The sequence below is a fragment of the Anthonomus grandis genome, chromosome 10 (genome assembly GCF_022605725.1).
Source record: "Anthonomus grandis grandis chromosome 10, icAntGran1.3, whole genome shotgun sequence".
In the NCBI taxonomy this organism is placed as follows: domain Eukaryota; kingdom Metazoa; phylum Arthropoda; class Insecta; order Coleoptera; family Curculionidae; genus Anthonomus; species Anthonomus grandis.
Window position 1 is genome coordinate 16,305,625 of NC_065555.1, and position 22,838 is coordinate 16,328,462.

The 22,838-nt window shown below is 31.9% G+C and overlaps 1 protein-coding gene across 1 annotated transcript in view; it reads right to left on the reverse strand.

The window, feature by feature from the left end:
- The window catches only part of LOC126740990 (kynurenine formamidase), a 29,582-nt gene extending 13,664 nt beyond the window's left edge, over positions 1-15,918 (reverse strand). The window contains exons 1-4 of the mRNA XM_050447216.1: positions 15,502-15,918; positions 15,301-15,444; positions 15,146-15,247; positions 14,873-15,092 (exon numbers count right to left, since the gene is read on the reverse strand). Of these exons, the coding sequence (XP_050303173.1) occupies positions 14,873-15,092; positions 15,146-15,247; positions 15,301-15,415 (437 nt within the window). The 5' untranslated portion in view covers positions 15,416-15,444; positions 15,502-15,918. The remainder of the gene's footprint in view (positions 1-14,872; positions 15,093-15,145; positions 15,248-15,300; positions 15,445-15,501) is intronic.
- Between the last annotated feature and the right edge of the window lie 6,920 nt (positions 15,919-22,838).

A 22,838-nucleotide genomic window follows, 5' to 3' on the forward strand; every position in this document is an offset into this window, starting at 1 on the left:
TCCGTAAAACTAGCACTAAATGACAGAATATTAAATTCACAAAAACAAAAAATATTGGCACACTCGGTAAACGTCGAAAATAAACTGAACCGAGTTAACCCTATAACCACATTTCGTCGACGAACCGGTATACGTCCCCCGCATGCGGGGGATTGATAAACTCCGATAGGCGAGAGGGGCGGCGTCGGCAGGTGCGGATGGTTAGTCGAAAAGGGTCGAGTGACTTGACTGTGTTAGACTGTGGTAATATGTGGTATATCTAAGGAGGGGGGTTGAAGTTGTCAGATTTGGGTTATAGTTTTAAATATTAAAGATATGGTCAGTGGGCCTTATTGACCACCGGGCTTTATTTGCCGCCGGTACCTTATTTGACAAACTCCTTTCATTGTGAATATGTTTTAACTAGACAACTTAATGAAGATTCCCTAGAAAATTTATTTTCTGTAATAAGAAATAGCTGTATATACAAAGCAAAGTCAAGTGTTTAGCAGTTTCGAATTGCTTTGTACTGTAACATTAATATTAGATCGCAAAAATCATTGGGCAGTGGAATTTGTAAAAGAGATGTCCAAAACTTTTTACAATTCGATGATAGTCAAACCAGTGAAGTTTTAATTTCAGATATTAAAGCCAATAAAAATGTAACTTAGGGTTATTCCGAAATTGCATCTACAAGCAATATAAGTAGTTCCACTTATAAAGAAACCAAAATGTGAAAACAATTGTGAATATTTTCTAAAAAAGATAAATCAGAAGTAAGCGATAAAAAAGAAACATTTCAAATTAATAAAAATTACTAAATCAAATAATATATTTTCTCTAATAACGCCATCAGACCATTTTTTTAAATTTATGTCAAAACCATAAAAGTGTTTAAATAAATAAGGGCTTTATTTGTACTTTCCAATATAGTGTACATAGGCGAAGTCTAGCCAAAGGCTAATCTACTCAACCTATTTTAACAAATATAAGCAAAATCATTTTAGACAGCACAACAGAACGAAAAATTAACATTTAAAATGGTAACACTAATAGTAGTATAAAAATAAACAGATATACACCCAATGGTCCATAATAATTAAAAATTATAAAATAAGATATACCTACAGATAATTTAGTTGTTCTGTTTGGTTAAAAAAATTATTTTAATTTAATAAACTTTGTCATACTCATACAAAAGTAAGTAATAATTTCGGCAAGTCAATTTATAAAATATTATTAGACAAAACAAAAATAAATATACTGAACCTATGTCCATAGCAGATTGATAAATATTTGCAGTTATTAATTAAGATTCTGATTTATAATAACCTAAAATGGAAAACTCAAAGCCTTATTAACAAATCTTTATTTATTATTATCTATAATTATATTATTATATTAGCAATCTATAATTATTCATTTTATCTACAAAAACTAAACCGATGTCCTAAAAAAATTGTCTCTCAATTATTATGAGCAACAATTAAAATGAGTTATTTTCTTTACATCTTTCTTTACTTCTTCTTTTCTTTCTTTTACTTCTTTAAGGAAATCTTAAATCAGTTTATTAATTTTATGGTATTTAAGTAAAAACTAGTTAGGATTCACCAAGAATATTGCGGTTTAGCTAAACTTGCCTTAGAGCCAAAATTCCAAAAAGTTATCAATACAGGGTCTCGAAAGCAGTTACAGTAGAGAGAAATTGCGCAATTTAGTACTTTATTTCTAAAATTTAAAAAAAAAACAAAACATTTCTGAAATTAACCGAAATTTCTCAAAATAATTTTCTTTCCCATAATGTTATTTTAAAAGCTATGTCGTGTATGTATTTGTATTATAATCAAACTTATACAGGGTGACAATTTGAAAACTTAAAATAGCCATATATTAGGAACGAAAAACTGAGTTATTATTTATCGCAAGCTAACTATAATTTAAAAAATAATTTTTTGTACAAAATTTTTGAAATAAAAATAAGTAATGAGTAATTTCTAAACTATATTCTATGCTGGATTGCTCTAGTGACTCAGGTTGCATTTTAGAAAACACAGATTTTAGGTGACTTCACAAAAATAAGTCAAAAAGTGTTAGATCCGGATATCTAGGTGGCCATTCAATAGGACCTCTTCTTCCAATCCATTGGTTAGAATAATGATGATTTCAACCTTTTGCTTAACGGGAACTACATAATGAGCAGTTCCTCCATCCTGTTGGAATCCGATAGACCTCTGTAGCATTTTAGCATAGGGTAAAGTCGGGTGAGATGGCCAGCCGGTAGAGATGGCCAACGGTTAAAACTTGAAGAACGCACCATGCGATGGCGCTGCCAGCCCTCTCCGCCAATAATCATTTATGCATCAGCACAGCCAGTGTGTATATGTTCACCTCGAGGTCGAATTTGACCGCCGTAATAATAAAAACAATATCACGTCCTGGTGAAATTTTATGATATATCTGTGTTACCTTCTACTGTGAATGTATGGGCGAAAAATTACTGCCGAATTCAACAAATTAGGTGAGTAGAATGTTCATTAGGTAATCCTAATCACAAAAAAAATTATTAATGTGCAGGGGTTTTTGATTATCACCTTGGCCATCTCTCCCTAGCATTCGAGAGTGATGGCCACCTAACAGTAGGGATAGATGACCATATGTCTTAACGTGTTTTTTTTTTGCAATTTGACCTCGTTTCCAGTGTTTGCTGCGGAAAAATGCCAACGAACTATAAAAGGAAAATCAAATCGTGGAAATTATATTGAAGAAAATCTCAGACGGGCAATTAAAGATGTCAGAAATGGTTGTTCTGTCAATGGCGCTTCAAAAAACTATGGAATTCCTAGAAAAACCCTTGAAAGAAAAATAAAAAATAATGTGTCCACAACTGGTAAAATGGGACCTGATCTTTTCGAGAAACCTCAGTGCATCTATAACGTTGATGAAACAGGCCTGCGACTTAATAATCGACCTGGCCATGTTTTAGCCAAAAAAGGAGCAAAGGATGTTGTTACAGTAAGATCGGGGGAAAAGGGTGAGACAATCTCGTGCAACGCATGCTGTAATGCAGAGGGTGTTTTTCTGCCACCAGTCTGCATATTTAAAGGCAAGAATTTGAAGAGTGATTGGACCGATTCAATGCCGCCTGGCTCATATATTGTCATGTCTCAAAAATCAGCCTATGTTACTGCTAAAATTTTTTTGGATTGGTTCAAAAACCACTTCTTGCCTCGTAAAGGTGAAGAGAAGAAGACATTACTAATTCTTGATGGGTATGCATCTCATTGTTCCTGTGTTGAACTTCTAGAAACAGCTGAGGCAAATAATGTCGTTTTGTTGTGCCTACCACCGCATACCACTCATTATTTGCAACCTCTCGATAGAGCTTTTTTTAAGTCTTTGAAGTCATTCTACTATCAAGCTTGTATAGAGAATGGATGCACACACTTCAATTCATGAACGTCTTCAATTGGTGAAGTTCTAATGAAAAGCTGGGGAAAGTCAGCGACCGCTGGAAATGTAATGTCCGGCTTCAGAGCCACTGGCATATTTCCATTTAACCCCGATTCCATACCAAATTATGCATACACAGTTTCTGATGGAATAATAAACAGCGAAACCACAGGACGCCAGGAAACACTCACACAAGTAACAAACAGTCAACATTCCATTTCTCAAGAAAATAAGGCGGAAGAAACACAAGAAGTTAGACGCCCAATCAATATGATGGATGATGCAGTGCTATCCTGTAGCTGTGCTGACACATCAGAACCTTCTCGATGTACAACTCCAGTGGGAGGAACAACTCTTCCAGATTTGACACCTGGTAAATTTCTTGATCAGATTAATCCCACACCCAAACTAGTTGTTTCTGCAAAAAAACGAACAAAGAAGGTTGCTACCCTTTTAACCTCTCCTGAACATATTGCAACTGTGAGAGAGCGATCCGCAAAAAAAAAAATAAAAAACTCAACGACCCCACAAAAAAGAAAATTCGAGGAAAGACGAAAGTTCAAAAGAGAAAACGCTGCTCACCTTCACCTAGCTCTGGTAACGAGGACATAGAAATTTAGTATGAAGAGGAAAGCGATACCCACCCTTTCCGAAGTGGATGATACGGAATGTGCGGGATGCGGAGAAAGCTACAACAACACCCGAAAAAAGGAAGATTGGTTGCAGTGCATAATATGCCAAAAGTGGTTTCATGAAAATTGCTCTCATTATATAAATACTTGCCAAAATTGTGGTCAATCTGCGTTTCAAAAGAAGCAAAATACTTGCTAATGACTATCTTTTTTATTAATCCTATGAATAATGTGTTAATTTCAGATGTTTTCCATTTTATTTTCTTTTTTAGACGGTGGCCGTCTCTCCCTCACTGCATTGGCCAACTATCCCCATCAAACAGGGAGAGATGGCCACATGTAGCTTTTTTCTATACTAATAATAATAAAAAAAATAAAAGTATTTTGATCGTATTTATTTATCTACCTGTTAGGATGATAAATAGGCTATGATAAAAAAAATAATCGTAAGACATATCCCTCACCAAAAATTCACAGGCGCCTACCATTGAAAACGGTGGCCATCTCACCCGACTTTACCCTACATGTCGCCATTTAAATTTCCTGGTATAAATATTGGGCCGATAATACCATCTCCCAATATACCTGCACAAACATTAATTTTCTGGGTGTACTGGGTCTGCCCTTCTAATAAACGTATGGACTCTCGTCAGTAACGACAGTTTTGCTTATTAATATGCCTATTTAAATAAAAGTTACACTAGTTACTGAAGCAACTAACTTGCAATTTATAGGGATATAACTTATGAAATTTAAGTACATTTCTTATTGATTCATGCCAGTATATATCGGTAGCCATTATTTTGAACATTTAATTAAATAATAATAAGAAATTTTAAAAATGTGTTTTCATTTATTGGTTTCCTTGATAAACAGAGAAAAAATTGCTAAAATGTGGCTTTCTATAGCATCATTGGAAAGCATTTTTCAAGAGCTTCAAGATGATGTATCATTTGACCTGTATCTTTATATCTAAGATTTTAGGGATATATCTCAGCCTGTCCAAAGGAATCACCCTGTATCTACTTTCCATTATAATGGGGACCTTGTTTTTTCTTATGGACGCCATATTGGAATTTTGCAATTTTTAATAGTCTTTTAATTACTTTTTCACAGTGTATCACACTTTACCAGCATTACCAGCACGTAATTTTGGTAAGAACTCCGTGAGCGAAAAAGAGACAGGTATATAATTTTATAGGGGTGATCCTAAATACTCATTGAAAATACAAGATACCTTATTAAAATGGCCATTAAATGGGCTATTTAAAACTGCAAATGACTAATAAAGCGCCGACAAGGAAAAACAAAGTTGATGATGGCTCTCTAAAGACAGAAAGCGGTATTTTAAATTTAAAGGTGTCATCGTACAAGAGAAAAAGTGGTCACATTAATGTATTTATTTAGTAAATAATTTTATTACAGAGGGTGATTGATGATCGATGTTACGTTAGCCGTATATGGAAAACGGAACGTGGCATGTTTCTGAAAATTTGGTACCTATGGTAACAGACAATGGTCTATCGGTCTAACATATTTTCAATTCCGCTTATATAGAAAAATGGCAACACCTTTGATTTTTTAAATGGAACACCCTATTTATTTTTAGATACTTTGATTCTCTGTTTCAATTTGAGTCTCTTTTAATCATACCTGCCTATACCTATGTATCTCTAGCGGTTTTTGAGAAAAAATAATTTTCCGTGTTTTTTGTTAAAAATCAAGGAATAAGTAATTGTTTATATTTCAGCTATTTAAGTTCTTCTTCACTTTCAGAGACCATCTTGATTAACTGATTGATGCCTGTTTAATTAATTATAGCCTGATTCAATTAGCATTATACAGGGTCGACAAAAACTAAATTAAAATCTTTCATTTACTAAAATGGTGAAAAGTTAATTTTTTTAAATGGAACACCCTATATTTTATTTTATATTTTAATGGGAAGTTAATACATTATACAGACTTACATTATGCATAATATTTCTGGTTATGGTCATGACGTCATAGGTCTCTCTCAAAGGGAATTGTTTGGTATTTAACCAAGCCAAGGAATAACTGTAAACAACCTTAAGCGATTGACACCTTTGACAAAAGAAACTCTTGAACTAACCTAGTTAGTGTCAATTGGTTTTCTCGTAACTATTGGTTATGGTTATTGTCTATTACGTCACACATCCCTGTTAAAGTTGTCAACTGGTCGGTTGTAACCCGAACCAATAGGCAGCTTAAGACAAACATGCATAATGCAAAGCATAGACGCATACGACCATAAAGCACTTAAGGTTATAATGCTAAAACAGACAAATTACATAGCAGAAGAAATTTGACCAAACAGAAACGACGATTTTTGAAGTCATTTTAAAAATATTAATATATATATAACTTTAAGAGTTTTTGTTTTTGATTCTTTATCAATCACAATAGTTCTCAACTATCAAGAATCACGTGACCTACAAAAAACAAATTTGATTGACTACGCATAGTAAGGCTCCATAACCTCTCTATTTTTATGGAAAATCCTTATGTAAAAGCAATATGTGCTGAACGTCTCTTGCATCAATTGCTTGCAAAACTTGGTCAATGAATCTATGCTACGCACTATGCAAATTTGTCTGGGGTGGCCCTTATCATGAATGCTATTAACAACTATATATATAGAACTTAAGTTAATTAAATCTGAAATCTGCAAACACTATGTTAAACTTGACTTCATAAACTGTAAACTAAAACTGATTTATATTGACCTGTGTAAAGGTTAAAACAGTGAAATCCTAAAAACATTTTCTCAATGATATACAAGACTTGATCATTACTGAATAGAAAATAAAATACAATAAATTAAAACAAAAACTTGATAATCTTATCAGTCATAGGAATTTTCTTCAACATAGGACAGAACAAAATTCTCACAAATTCTCTGCATTTGTTTTTCATGATAGGGTAAAGAGTTTTTCTAACGTTGATTTTGATAGAGCCGAAATGGACTCGGCTTAACATTGTTTTAATAAAGAAATTTCCCAAAATGATTAACTTCAATTTTCAGTTGAGCCTGATACAGTTATTGAGCAAATTTCTAACAACATCAATTTAAAAACGCCTCTTCGCAACGACCTATTTAGTATATTGCATAAATTTAAATCTAATTTTAGGAGATCAAAATCTTACTTAAACTCTCCAGACAAAGTTCTAAAATCCATTAAAAACAAAATCAGAAACACTAATTTGGTGATCTCAAAAGCAGATAAAGGATATTGCTTGGTGATCATGATAAAAGCATTGTATGTATTCAAAGTTGAAACTTTTTTAACTGAAAACAACTTTAAACCACTAAAGTCCAGTCCTTTTAACAACTTTGTCAGAAGGACCTCCATTTTTATAAAACAATTTGACCGTTTTTTAGAAGAACATTATGCTCCGCATACCCTCTTACAGTCTGACAAGTGGATCTGAAACCAGTGGCAGGAATGTGGGCCAAAATATTCGACGTTGCCACGTTTAACCTCAAAACGTAATTGTGCGGGACTTACTTTCTAATAATATGCAATATAAGATTTTTTACAATCACAAGATATAGAGGGTAAAATGTTAAGAATTATAATCTAAATAGTTATTCCATTTTAATACGCAATTGTTTTACCATTAAATATGGTACAATTAAATGTTTGTCCAAAAAATGGATCATGTTTAGTAAATCTGGCAACATTACGTTCCACCTCTACATTCCTACTTCTACTCCTCTACTTCTGGTATAATAGGGGTCAGCCATTATGAACCTGAACGCTTGTGATTGGTTTCCCTCGCCGCACGTGTTTTTGTTATGAATTATTTCGACAGTTCATTGGACAGCGTCTTTGTCACCTGTTTACAATGCTTGCTGCCGTTTCAAAACATTGATTACTATTGAAGGGTGGACAGTGGCGTAGGTTTTATCGTTGATTTTTGGATTCCGTTTATTTTATATGTTATTTATTATTTTGTTTTATTTGTGGCTATTAATTAAAAAAACTGATATTAGTGTTATGTAGTGTGTGTAATTTTCGTAGGTTTGGAGTTTCACTGTTTTATTACTTACATGAAATACCTAATATTTAATTTTTTAGTTTGTTTTATTATTATCTACATATATACGAATAATAACATTTATTATAATGAATAAATTCACTGAGGATAAGGTCCTTCATAGTCAAACGAGGGAAGTGATAGCAAACGTTTACGGGTAAGTTATAATAATTTATTTAAAAAAAAGTGAAATACATTATGCCTTTTAAAAAAACAGTAGTTTATATTATATTTGATTGCTTTTTGTATACCAACTATGTATTCAAAATGTTATTATTAGGATTTGCGATGAAGAAGCTGCAAATAATTCGATGAAATTACCTCTTAAGCGTAAGCTTGATCGCGTTTCCCTTTATACCGGAGTCTCCGTATCATCTGTGAGAAAAATTCACAAGGAAGATGAAGAAAAACGACAAAATAACCCTGATGAAATGTTAGCCAGTCCAGGGAAAAACGGCCACGGAAAACTGTCGTCGAAAAAGATGACAGTTTTCATTTTCAAATAGTTAGGCATTGTATCACCAGATTTTACCTGGAATATAAAGTGGTTCCGACAACTAGAAAGTTGTTAAGAAAATTAAAAGAAGAGGCAAATTTTTCTTATTCCAGGGAAACGCTTCGGCTTTTATTAAAGTCAAATGGCTTTTTTTGGCGTAAGTGTCAAAATAAGAGGAAAATCTTAATGGAGAGACCCAATATTTTTTCCTGGAGATACAAATATCTTCGCGAAATACGAAAATATCGCGAAGAAGGCCGAAACATTATTTACTTGGACGAAACTTGGGTGGATAACGATTTGACGTTCAAGAAATGTTGGCAGAGCGATACGGTTACTGGTGTTTTAAAAAATATTAGTTCAACGGGTAAGCATATAATACAAAACAGTGTGTATAAGTTACAGTCATATATTTTTTCACGGGCAAGGACCCGTTAAATTTGAGAAATATATATATTTTAAATGATATTTTAGGTCGGCTAATAATTTTTCATGCAGGTTCCGACAAGGGTTTTGTGGACAATGCCTGTTTAATATTTAAAGCCGGATTGGCCACAGGTGATTACCATGGCCAAATGAATAGGGAAAATTTTACTAGATGGCTCACGGAAAAACTTCTCCCAAATATACCTGCCAATTCGGGAATAATGTTAGACAATGCTCCTTATCATTCGGTGCAGGAGGATAAAACCCCAACAAAATCCTCTTTAAAAAGAGATATAATCGCCTGGTTAACTAAGAAAGGTAGCTATAACAACTTAATTAAGCCTTTTGAACTGATAAATTTTAAAATTTAAATTATATAAATGTACCTACATAATATGTACATACACGGTGAGCTAATTAAAACTTTCCACCCCAGTTTCTTCAGATATTTTCTTTTAAAAAAAATTTTTGATGATCGTTTTTTGACTTTAGGCGAACAAATTTATTTGGTATTTTCAATCCCTTAACTCTAACCCCCATACGGAGGTGACTATCAACCCCAAAATCTTAAATAGGAAGGGGTGTCGAGTGATACCCTTACCATTTAAGATTTTGGGGTTGATAGTCACCCCTGCGTAAGGTTAAAATTAAGAGGTTAAAAATACCAAATAAATTTGTCCCTTAATATCGATTGGCAAAAAAATTTTTTTTTAAGAAAATGGCTGAAAGAAATGTGGTGGAATAGGTTTATCCTGTATATTATTATGTATTACATATAGGTATAAGTCACGATGCAAGTGCCAGAAAATGTTATCTTTTCGATTTGGTTTTACGCCACAAACCACCTGGTGACCAAAAAAATTATATAGTAGATCGCATTATAAGGTCCCATGGGCATACTCCATTAAGAACACCGCCGAGTTAAACCCAATTGAATTAACTTGGGCAAGACTCAAATTTTTAATAAGAAGTCGGAATACTACTGGCAATTTTAACATTACAACCTTAAAGGAGGTTACTGAGGATGCTATATCCTCGATTTCCGAAAATGATCGGCAGAAATTTTGCCAGCACGTCAGAACTGTGGAGGATAAATTCTGGGAAACTGACCAAATCATGGAAGAAATTGAGCCCCTTGTCATCACAATAGGAAATGAGGACAGTGATACTAATGGCAGTAGTAGTGAATACGATAGTGAATACGAGGCTGAAGGTAAACAAAACACAAAAAAATTTCACCAGTGAAAATAAAAACATGTTTAAGTGAAGTGTGTGAGACTTAAAAAAAACATTAACATAAATAACAGTAAACGAAAAATTAGGTAAGTTATTCACCTTATATTTTTCTCAAATTACCTTACTTTTTCGGAAATACCAAAATGAGTGAAAAGTTCACATAAAAATTCCCGTTCCTAGTTTAACCGAACTTTTATCATTGCCAAAACGCTTATGCTGTTCGTTTTTTATAATCTTTACCAGGTGGCTCATTTTAGTCGACATTTGACTTTTGTTTTGTATTTTTTATTGACCTTTAAAATACACGTACTATTGCAGTGACGTGGCCCCCTGTGACCTTAGCAACTTTTGTTTAAACTTTGTTTTTAAATTCGGCTTAGCAACAGAGATATTTCCGTGCTACCCTGTATACAGGGTGTTCCACGATCAACGTCACAGGCTATAACTTTTTTATTTTTAAGTAGATTTTTTTTTAAATATATTTTTAATAGCCATAGGATTACTACCCAAAATTACTTAAAAAAACTACCCCCGACAAATTCATTTTTGGGGGATGTTTTGTTGGGGGTAGTTTTTTTAAGTAATTTTGGGTAGTGGTCTTATAGCTATTAAATTTTTTTTTTAATTTTTATAGTTTTAAATAAAAAAATTATAGCCTGTGACGTTGATTGTGGGACACCCTGTATACCAAAAAAAAAAAGAACTTATTTCTAAAACCATAAAACATACAAAAGAATAATTAATTAGGAAAATTTATTAATAATAAGTTATAAAATTATTTTCCTTAAATCGTATTTAAATAGTTTCACATAATACCACACGCCACTGTCCATTTTATGAATGAAGTCGGCCATGTTGTCTTCCCTACTGCATTCCCCTTACCTCAGGCCGAAGTGTTACAGATATCCAGCAACCCTACAACCCGATGTCTCTCGGCTTATCTAAGTTACATAAAATCGGCATTCCAATAAGACCACCAGTTAGTTTCACCATTACTCCAATTTCCTTTTTATCCGATATAATCCTTAAATCGTTAAAAAATTTAACAACCTTCTACCCTAAATTAGGTGTTAAAAATTCTACTGATCTTGTTAATAAACTAACAGACTCACCTAATAATTATCTATTGGTTTCTTTTGTTGTAACTAATTTTTTCACTACAGTGCCTAAATTTGAAAGTGTGAATATAATTAAAAATAATTGAAGGACATTAAAAATAAATAACAATAGTCTTATTTCCCTAATAACATTACTTAACCTCTGTTTTTCTCAAGATTTTTTCTTTTTTAATGATACGTTTTACCAACAGCCAGATGGCCTGGCTATGGGCAGTTGCTTATTTCAATTTTTTGCCGAGGTCTTTATGGATCACTTGGAATCAAATTTTATAATGTCTGATAACAATAAAGGAATTTTCAATTGGTACAGATATGTTGACGATTGTCTCTGTTTCTTAAATTGCGACAAAGTAGGAGCTCAGTTATTCTTAAACAAGCTAAACCAAAGATTTCTTTCACACTAGAAATAGAAACGAACAATAATTTGAATTTTTTAGACTTAACAATACATAAATAATGACTCCAAACTAATTAATACAGGGTGTCCATTTATAAACTGACACATTTTAATTGCTTATAAGTGGAAAACGAAAAATGACAACAATGTGCGGTTTTCACAGAACATCATCATTTTAAAAGTTTTTTTGACAGTGTTGCCAAGTTTCAAAATTTACCTGAAATAGGAGGAAAAAAATTGATGATTTTCAAAGACCTATTTCTCAAAAATTTTAAATGTAGCACCCTGTACTTTTTAATTTCACATGAAAGCCTGTTAAATCCCCTTTCCGAAAATGTATAAATTGTCTTAAATTATTTTTTTTACAGAGCCAATTTTAGTAAATGACATCTTTTTGAAAATTTTTCTAGAATACATATTCGGTGATTGATGAAAATTTTCTGGTATTTGCCTATGTATCGCTTTAGCATGATCATAATTAAATAATTTGCGCTATTGCCATGTCTATAAAAAGTATTCATTCTATGTATTAAATTACGCCTATTTACAACAATTTTAACAACAAACAATTGAAGAAATTAATTTTAATTTATAACTAATAAATTAGCTGCTTAATATGACCCCTATTTTGCTCGGAACACAAAATGTAGACGAAGAAATAAGTTGCCGAAGGCGTTTTGTAGCATTCGCGGTGTAATTTGGTTGAAAACGTTTACTATGTTGTTGCGCAGTTCATCCAAATTTCTTGGGGTTAGATTGTAGCAGCAGTTTTTTTCATATCCCCATATACAAAAATCTGGAATGGTTAGATCGAGAGAATAAGGTGCCCACTCGATTGAACCTGCTCGCCCTATCCATTTGTTTCCAAAAGTAATATCTAAGGAATCCCTTGCCACCCTGGAGAAGTGTGGTGGTGCACCGTCTTGCTGGGAGTAGACCGTGTCTAAAATTCCAGCCTGCTGAAGTTAAGGATAAAAAAATGCTTCCAACATATCGGTGTAATTGTTTCCATTCACTGTTGCTTCTTGAAAAAAAAATGGCCCATAAATTTTAGATTTCGATACTGCACACCAAATGTTCAGCTTAGGAGAATCTCTTTCAAATTCGTTATACACTCGAAGATTTTCATCTCCCAAAATTCGGCAGTTATGCTTATTTACTCGACCACTGATGTAAAATGTTGCCTCATCAGACATTATTAAATTGGTATCCGGCTCATTTCTAAAAAGATCTAGTAGTGTTTCGCACATTAAATATCTTTTTTCAAGGGCCCGATTTTCTATTTTTTGGAAACTTTGAATTTTGTAGGGTTTAAACTTAATTATTTTTAGAATTTTATGTACTTTACTTTTTGACATATTTGTCGTTTTTAGCTATCTTCCTAATAGATATTTGGTTATTGTTTAGGGACAACACTTCTTTTACCAGCAAAATATCATCCAACAGATTATCTTGTGCATTTAGGTTTGTTCTAACTTTTCTTTTAACTGTTCCCTCCTGGGAAAATTGGCGTACTCAATAAAGTATAGAATTGCGTGAAGGTGGAGCCCTTTCAAAAATCAGCCTAAATCTTCTTCTCGTCTGCGTAACTGATTTGCATTCACTAAATAATAACATGCAACGTGCCTTTTCCCGGGTGGTAAACATATTTAAACCTTTCAAAATCTTTAAAAAATGCAAAAATACATATAGAAATCAAATTATTGGGACTGCCCAACGAATGACGTTAAAAAGATTTGACAGTAGTTGAAGCCCATGAAACAAATTGTAAAACTCATAACCTCCTTGACAAGCTACAATTGTTATTGTTGTCACTTGATACCGAGAATGTTATTAAATAGGTATTTATTGTAGGAAAATTTTCAAAAAGGTGTCATTTACTAAAATTGGCTCTGTAAAAAAAAATAATGAATTTAAGACAATTTATACATTTTCGAAAAGGAGATTTAACAGGCTTTCATGTGAAATTAAAAAGTACAGGGTGTTACATTTCAAATTTTTGAGAAATCGGCCTTTGAAAATTATCAATTTTTTTCCTCCTATTTCAGGTAATTTTTGAAACTTTGCAACACTGTCAAATAAAACTTTAAAAATATTGATGAAGTTCTGTGAAAACCGCACATTGTTGTCATTTTTCGTTCTCGACTTATAAGCAGTCAAAATGTGTCAGTTTATAAATGGACACCCTTTTAATCGGAAAAATCAAATTAGCTAAAATTAAAAAACAGATCTTTCCTGATGTTAAAAAAGATAGTAAATTTATATCTCTACCATTCATTAATTCTCATCTAAATAAGAAAATCAACAATAACAACAAGACACACCAATCAGAACTACAAATTTCCAGGTCCAATTCTAAAATTCTCCAATAGGTTACCTCTAAAACTCCACAATTAAAAATTTTTATAAACATTGGCATATTTTCTAATTTAAAAGTTTGCTTTTACATTGTTAAAGGATAACAACTTATCCGAACAAAAATTCACTGTTGTAGTCTAATTTGTGCCACGAATTTATAACCAACTCGCACTATAAAACTCGCACTACCGCACATCATTTACGATCTGTCGCTACTACCTTTCTGATAGGTTCGCATAATATAAATATTAATTTTAAAGTGAAGTTAACTGTAGGTTAACCTAATTTGACATAGTATATCCCGCCATCTAAGAAACCACAATATAATGGAAACAAAACACAAAGGAGACTAACGTGCTCCCCTTTTTAAATACTGTTCGTCCTGTTTAGTGTTCTGTATAGTCTTAAGTGTGTCTAAATGTTATGTATAATTTTAATACTATCAAATATGTTCCCACTATGGAAAACTTCTGGGCTTAACTGACAAGTGTGTACATTCCATTCGTTCACCTTTAACTATAATGTTTTTTACGCATATTAACACCCAACTCATCCCAGTTAGCACTGATGATGGCTCATACTCTGAATACTTCTAGTTTGATTAATTTGTATTAACAACTATGACAGGACCTACATACGAATTGTAAAAGTTGTCAACCGGGCTGGATAACTTACGTTAAGGTGCATTCAGAAGCTTATTACCAAGAGTGTTACTTACTCAGATTTTACCGTTCTGGCATATTTAATGCATTTGGCGACACCAACTTTCAAACTTTCCAAAATTTCCTCCACCGACTTTTGAGGGCTCAAATCGTAGCCTAAGAGGACGGTTTTGATGCCATTTTGGCAAAAAATGTTTGAAATAAATCCGTTATTTGAGTAAGATAAACTTTTTTCTTGATAATACCCTCCATGTATATGGATTAATAAGGGAGAACCTAAAAATAACATATTATAAGCTGATGTAACTAGAAAAAATTATTGATATTACCGTCATTTAGATTTGTTCCATAAATACTGAATTTCTCGCAATCGCCGGTTCCATATGGTATATCTAGGTCACACGGTATTTTTTCCTTAACCTCTCTACTCTCTTAAAGAATTAATAAATAAATACATCAATATTTACACAATAAATCTCCTTACTTGTGTCTAGAAACTCAATATGTTTTTTCAACACCTGTTCCTGGTTCATTCTCTTTGACCATCTACTGGGCGAGTATAAGGTTTCCAAATCAATATTTGTTTCTGAAGAAGCCATATTACCAATGGAACTCGTTGCTACACCGACTAAAAAACAAAAATATTGATTTTATTTATTATAAATAGATTGTGATTATATATTACCAGTAACTAATATATTTTATTACGATTTTAACCTTTCCAAACAAGCAATGACGACATTCTATACTGCGATATCATAAATTTGACGCACATTCACTATTTTAGCCCGGTAGAATGGGACAGAGAAGTGCAAAGAAGTTGAATATTATTGAGGAGTGAGGATCCAATGATCGGCTACTCAAAATTGAATTTTCGCATTTAACGGATCATTACAAAGTATTATTTTCACCTTCGCGAAAGAGTAACATATATCGCTTCTCCCAGGTTTTTTGTGTTTTGCGCTGGTAAAAGTGCAATAATATAAACGAATTTAGAACCAATAGTTTTGTAAAAGATTCGTTTATTAGAGTTATGTAAAGTTTGTAGTGTAGAAAATCATTTTATAGGTGAAAATTGCAAAAAACTAGTCGCGTAATAAATCTATAAAGAAATAAACAACTCACAAAAACCAAAGTCCAGCCATTCATCACCGCGAGAGCAGTCTGAAATTGGTAGACAGGGTCACCGACTGAAACGAATATGTACAATATTCGGTACAATTATTACGGCATTTTCATTTATTGTTCATAACAATGGAATATAATGTCGTTATATGGAATATATTATGTTAGTATGTGTCTCAACTAACGTCATCGGAAATAAAGGTCTTAGAACTAAAGGACAGGAAGATGAAATACCATTGCATTAAATGTGAAAAATTTGAAACTCACGAACTTCTAAAAGCAGCTATTGATGATAAAGCAGATATTATAACAGCCAAGGATCAAATAATAGAGCTTTTACGTCAAAAAATAAATCAATCGATTAATTGTTTCACCACTTAAGTATAGTACGGTATTACAACAAAATGAGAGATAAAATACTAATCTATCTATTACTAATATGCTAAATATTATCATACGGCCTAAGAACCATCAAGATACAAACAAAACAAACACCGATCTGAAACAAGAAATCCAACTAAAGAATTAAAAATCTCTATAAAAGGAACACGGAACATAAAAAATGGAGGTATTATAATTAAATGTTCTGAAAAATCGGACATGGATATTCTAAAAAAAGAAGCGGAAGGAAAACTAAAGTATTATGATATACAAATTCAATTTTTTTCAAATTCAAATTCAAAATTAAATATATTACATAAAGTTATATACAAAAGTGTTATTGTTACATAAGAAAAACAGGTACAAATAAAAATAGATAACAACCCTATTTCATGAGAGACGAAAAATAACGTTAAATACCTATATACCTAATGTAAAAATCCAAGAAGAGGAATCGGCCTAAGGCCATCTAATGACGTACCTTGTGTGCAGATTTCCTCTTCCAAAAATGGCACAGATATTAAGAGGTTAAGAACGGCAACAGCCCGGCCGCTATGCAGACGGAAAACAGGCGAGAGAACAAAAAGGTAGTAAAAATTACGACTAATATGCACTAAAATAATCCAATATACACACACTCAGAACAACGTTTCAAAAAATGTTTGATTTTTCAATAAAAATTGTTTGGTTTTGGCTTTGAAAATTTTTGGATAATTATAATATTTTTTCAATTCAGCAGGCAGTGTGTTAAAAAGAACTGGTCCATAATAGGTTACAAATCTTTGGGTCACATTTGTACGTTTAAATGGAATAAACATATTTATCTCTTTTGTTGCTCTTGTGAGATAGTTGATAGAATCACTATTAATTGGTGATAATGTAGTATGGACATAGTTTAAAGTGGAATGGATATAAATATTTCTGACACTTAGTAAATTTAGATTATTATATAGTTCACCAGTTAAAAATCTATATGGTCTTTTAAATATTATTTTTAGTGCAGAATTCTGAGTGATTAACAACTTCTTTATAGTATTGTTATACGCGCAACCCCATATAATAATACAGTACCTTAAATTGGATTCTATTAGTGCGTTATATAAAGTTTTTAACATTTTTACATTTAGGATTTCACGTACCTGGGGCCGTATTTTCGAAACCATGCGAGAATCTTCGAATGCGAACAAAGTCGAGCGGCAAAATTCGCACACGAATTAAAAAGTGCATTTTTGAACAGCATTCGAAATTTCATTCGCATGCGAACATGAAATGTAGTGGCAACGTAGCAAAGTCGAGTGCTATTGGAGGCCGTGTCAACCGGGATGAAGACGATAAAGATTTTTTAACCTAACCTAAAATGTAAGTTTAAAAACATCAGGGAATTTTGAGGTTTTTTCATGGCGTTTCTTGGGTTTTTGCGAATTGACTTTTTTTTTAATGAATTAAAAAAATAAAAAATATTGCGGTTTTGTGTCGAGCGAGCGAAAGAAAGAACTAATTTCATTTATGGAAGAGCACCCGGAATTAAAGTCGGGCAAATTCACCCAAAATTTTTCGGCTAAAACTGCACAAGCCTTGTGGATAAAACTAGCGGACAGATTATACAGTCTCTGGAGCACATAAAGAGCACATCATTGTAATAAGCTTAATCATTCGATCGTAATAGGCTTGCTTAATCTATATAATTTATTAAATTGAGCTTAAATTTCAAATGGGTCAAGAAATGAAGAGTACATCCTATTCCTTCTATCTGCCAGAGTTTTAGTCTCTTCCAATGCATCGACGACGTTTCTTTGCACTAGATTGTTTAATCTTGCCATTTGATTATTGTTATTTTTTTTTCAATAAACAACAAAAAAACACTACGAAAATACTTAACCAACTCACAAATTAAAAAAAAACAAAGCTAGTTTAAAATCAAAACAAGACGAATGGCAGAATCGCACACGAACTTTGAAATTCGAATGGTATATACCCATTCGACAAACCGTATGCGAAAAAGTTCGCATACGAAGCGGTCAAAAATACGAATATCGATTTTTCGTGCGAAATCCTCTAAATTCGTATGCGAATCAAAGTCGAATGGTTTCAAAAATACGACCCCTGATACAATTTATAGAAAATATTCCTAATTTTTTTATTAACGAATGCAATATGTTCCTCCCATTTAAGATACTGATCCAGTATAACCCCCAGATATTTGATTTTTTCAACTTTTTTTATTTTGATACAATTACATGCATCATTATGCGATAAGCAGTCATTATTATGAATAACAATCTCTGTGGGCGGTGGTTGATCTACTGATGTTGCGGAAAAACTCATATAATAAGTTTTATTAAAGTTTAAACTTAAAAGACTATTGTTGAGCCACTCATACATTTTACTAAGGCCAATTTCGGCTTTTTTAAAGACTCTCTTCCAAGAATTATCAGAAAACAATAATGCAGTATCATCTGCGTACAAATAACCAAGATGAGAAAACCACGTTTCAAAATACTTGGATTTGACTGTCAGTCAAATCCAATCTTTAATCGCTTTTGCAATCTGCTTTTCTTGTAAAGCAGATTACAAAAGCGATTAAAGAACAAAATAATTTCTTGGACCAAAATGATGACCTCAAAATAACTTACATACGTAGACACAAAAAATCAAACGCCTCGTCTACAGTTTTTGGTGAATGTTCTCCGGATGTATTCCACAAGCTTATGACACAAAGAAAAGTATATATTAACTGGCAACGTTATACCGTTATTGAGAACTCGACTATGGTGAGATGATTTAGGTCAACAATATTCTTATAAATTAAATACGTGTACTAATCCTGAGGTATGTGAATACTGTTTAAGAGAGCATAATCGCAAAAACTGCCAAAACTAAATAAAAAATGCATAAATTGTCAAACAGCTAATGAAAAATATAACTTAAAATATAATGCTTTTCATGAAACGAGTGACTTGGAATGTCCATCTTATCAATACTTTTTAAACATTTTGAGATCGATAAAATCGATTATGGTATTGGAAATGGCTGATATACAACCGGAATTGGGGATCATTCAAGACTTGGAAGCGATGGAGGTGGAAATCAAGCAAGAAAATATATTGGGAAATGAAATACAAAATAAAATTAATTTATACCAAAAACTTTTAAACATAATACACTTTAATATTAGAAGTATTCACAAAAACTTTAATCAATTCATGAGTGTTTTTGAGACCTACAACTTAAATTATTGTAATATAATAATTTTTAGTGCAACATTTAGCAGTTATGATGGATAATACCATATAAAAGGATTCAATATGTATATTAATGGTGCTAAACACAATAGAAACGATTGGACAATAATGTTTATTAGATCAACACTTCTATATGAGGTAAAGGATATTCTCTTAAATAGATGTGACGTAACAGCCAGTAATATTTTGTTAAAGAAAAACAATTATGTATTTAATATTATTTGTTTATACAGATCACCAGACACAAATAAGGTAATATTTTTAGATTAAGGAAAAATTATTGTGTTAATGTGTTAAGTAACTCAGTAAGTATTTTACAATTTCATAATTTTTTATGTCACCTGTCAAGAAAAAAATGTTCGTATATGTTTTTGAACTGTTTGTAATATATTTTAGAGTCTGATGATGGCAAGAACACTTGCCGAAATGCATCACTCCTGAAATTAGAGGATTAGCATTTTATTTGTGGAGAAAAGACTTCCCCTACTAACTTTTCAATATTTTTAAAAGAAATAGAAACTTATTTAATGGACATTAAGCCGCCCTTAAAACTATTGATATATTAGTTGGCGACATTAATATTGATATAATAAATAAAACAATGATAATAATAAAACAACAAAGCTGATAACATTGCAAACTCCTACTTAACAATGTTTAACCATTTCGGATTTCTATCATGTATAAATGCTCCAACCAGAGAAAAATCATGCCTTGATCACATTTTTTCTTAGAAATAAAACAAAAAAGAAAACTTTTAATTTTAACTCTTTTAGATTAAACATGGACTTAACTGATCACGATCCAGTTATGTTAAATATTGGTAAAATACAACCTATTAGTAATAAAAATAGATAAAAAAATATTAAGCAGAATACTCTTAGAAATAATAAGTGAAAAATTGTTTCACAATTTAATTTAACAGCAAAATTGGAATATAGTTCTAGAGTCGTCAAATGTTACGGAAGCTACAGATGCTTTTTATCAATTAATAAACAAAAAGCTTTGACAAGCTACAGTTATTAGGACAGTTAAGAAGCGTTTTGATAAACGTCAGCCTTGGAGCACAAATGGTATTATTCAAAGCATTATAATGAAATGGTATTGTACCCGATCAATTTAAAATATAGATCAATTTAAAATAACAGTTTGGCTTTTTAAAAAACTTGAGTACGTCAAATGCTCTTTATCATCTCACAAGGCAGATTACTGACAGTATGGATAACAATTAAAAATGTATAGTTGTGTTTTTAGATTTAGCAAAGGCATTTGACACAGTTCCACATGACCGGCTTTTAGAAACTCTCGAGAAATATAATTATTATTCTATTAAAAAAATAATTTATAAATTTTATGCCTTAAGAAACATTTTAAATAAAAACCTTTGGTTATCTGTATATAAATCTCTTGTAGAATCCTTATTAAGATACGGCATTGTTGTATGAGGTATTATGTATAAGAGTACATTCAGTTCGTTGAATGTTGTACAAAATTATTTACTTAAAGTAATTTATAGAAAAAATAGGCTTTACCCTACGAGGTTGTTATACTCTAAGACTATTTTTGATGTACGGTCTTTATACATCTTGGAAATAAGTATTTTTGTATATAAAAATTGTGAATTGAAAAAATACGTAAATCATAAGTATAAAACAAGAAATAAAACCAATAATTTTATAGAATTACCTAAAAGTAATACTAATGCAAATTTGAGATTTATGAATAATTTTGCACCCAAAATAAATAATCTTGTTCCCCTTGAAATTAAAAATTGCCAAAAAATTGATGTTTTTAAGAAAAAATGGCGATCATATATTTTTGAAAACAGAAAGTTTAAAAAAACTCTTTTAGATGTAAGTTTAAGTTTGCAAGTGTTAATTAAGTAGGTATTTAATTTAAATGTGATTAAATTTTTATTGGAAATTGTGATATTTCTTATAATTTTATTTTATTTATTGTTTATTGGATAACAGTACTACACATACAAGTGTTAAGTTATCTAAGTAAGCCGCTGTTATTTATTAGTTTGGAATATTATAGATTGTCTGGTTATTAAATGTTTTATAGTAATTTTTTTGCTTGGGATAAACAGTTTGGATATATTAGTTTAGTTAAGCTTTAATTTCTTTTCTTTTGTGTGTATATTAGATACTTAGATAATAAATGGGGTAAATACAGGGTTACTGTACCTACCAAAATTATCAATTATAATTATTATATTAAGTTTAATTTTCCGATATGGCATTTGATTTGCATAGGATGCTGTTTACACACGTCAAAGTTTCTACTTCTTACGTTAAACTCCATGTTTTTATAGAGTTTTCCTTTTGACACACGACTGTAGACTTGCGCTGTTGACAGATGACTTTGAGAACTGTGAGAAGAAGAATAAAAGATTGCAAGACACTCTTGCATTTTTCAGGACCTAAAGCAATCTAAATAATTTATGGTGGATACATTTCGTAGACTTCTCTTTCTCTCTCCCTTTCTATCTTATGAGCCCAGAAAAAAACAGAGTTGACATTTGATAGCGATGACATTGACAGATGACTTTGACAACTGCCAGAAGAAAAATGAAGCTTGTTAGTCATTCTTGAATAGTGATTTGGGGGAAACAATTTATAGAACTTAAACCAACCTCAAAAAATTTATGGTGGAGACATTTCGTGGACTTATTAATAAGAGAAATGACATTTGACAGCAATCACCTTGACAGACTTTGACAACTGCCAAAAGATGAATAAAGTAGTAGAAGTTACATTTCATTATTTAATAACATTACATATTAATATACATAATATACATACAAAATATTTAATATTTATTTTTTGACATATAAAGGGTGTCCCAATAAGAGCGCACGTTTTAATTGGTAAGTACAAGTCGTAATTTATTTTAAACTGAGTGTTATTTATATTTTAATGTAAAGCTAATACACTGCAATTAAACGTGAAAAATAATATCTGGCAAATGGCCGCCTCGACTTTCGTGACAGACTCCTATTCGTTTTGAGAAATTTTCAATTACATTTTCACATAATTGCGGCCCAATTTCGCTAATAATACGTCTAATTTCGTTTTTCAACTGTGGAATTGTTGTTGGGTTATTAGCGTATACGAGGGATTTTAAAAAACCCCAAAGAAAAAAGTCACAAGGCGTTAAATCGCATGATCTTGCGGGCCAGTTCTGGTCTCCACTACGTGAAATGACACGACCGGGAAACTTTCTTTGCAACAATTGAATTGCTTCACGTGTAGTGTGACCTTTCGCACCA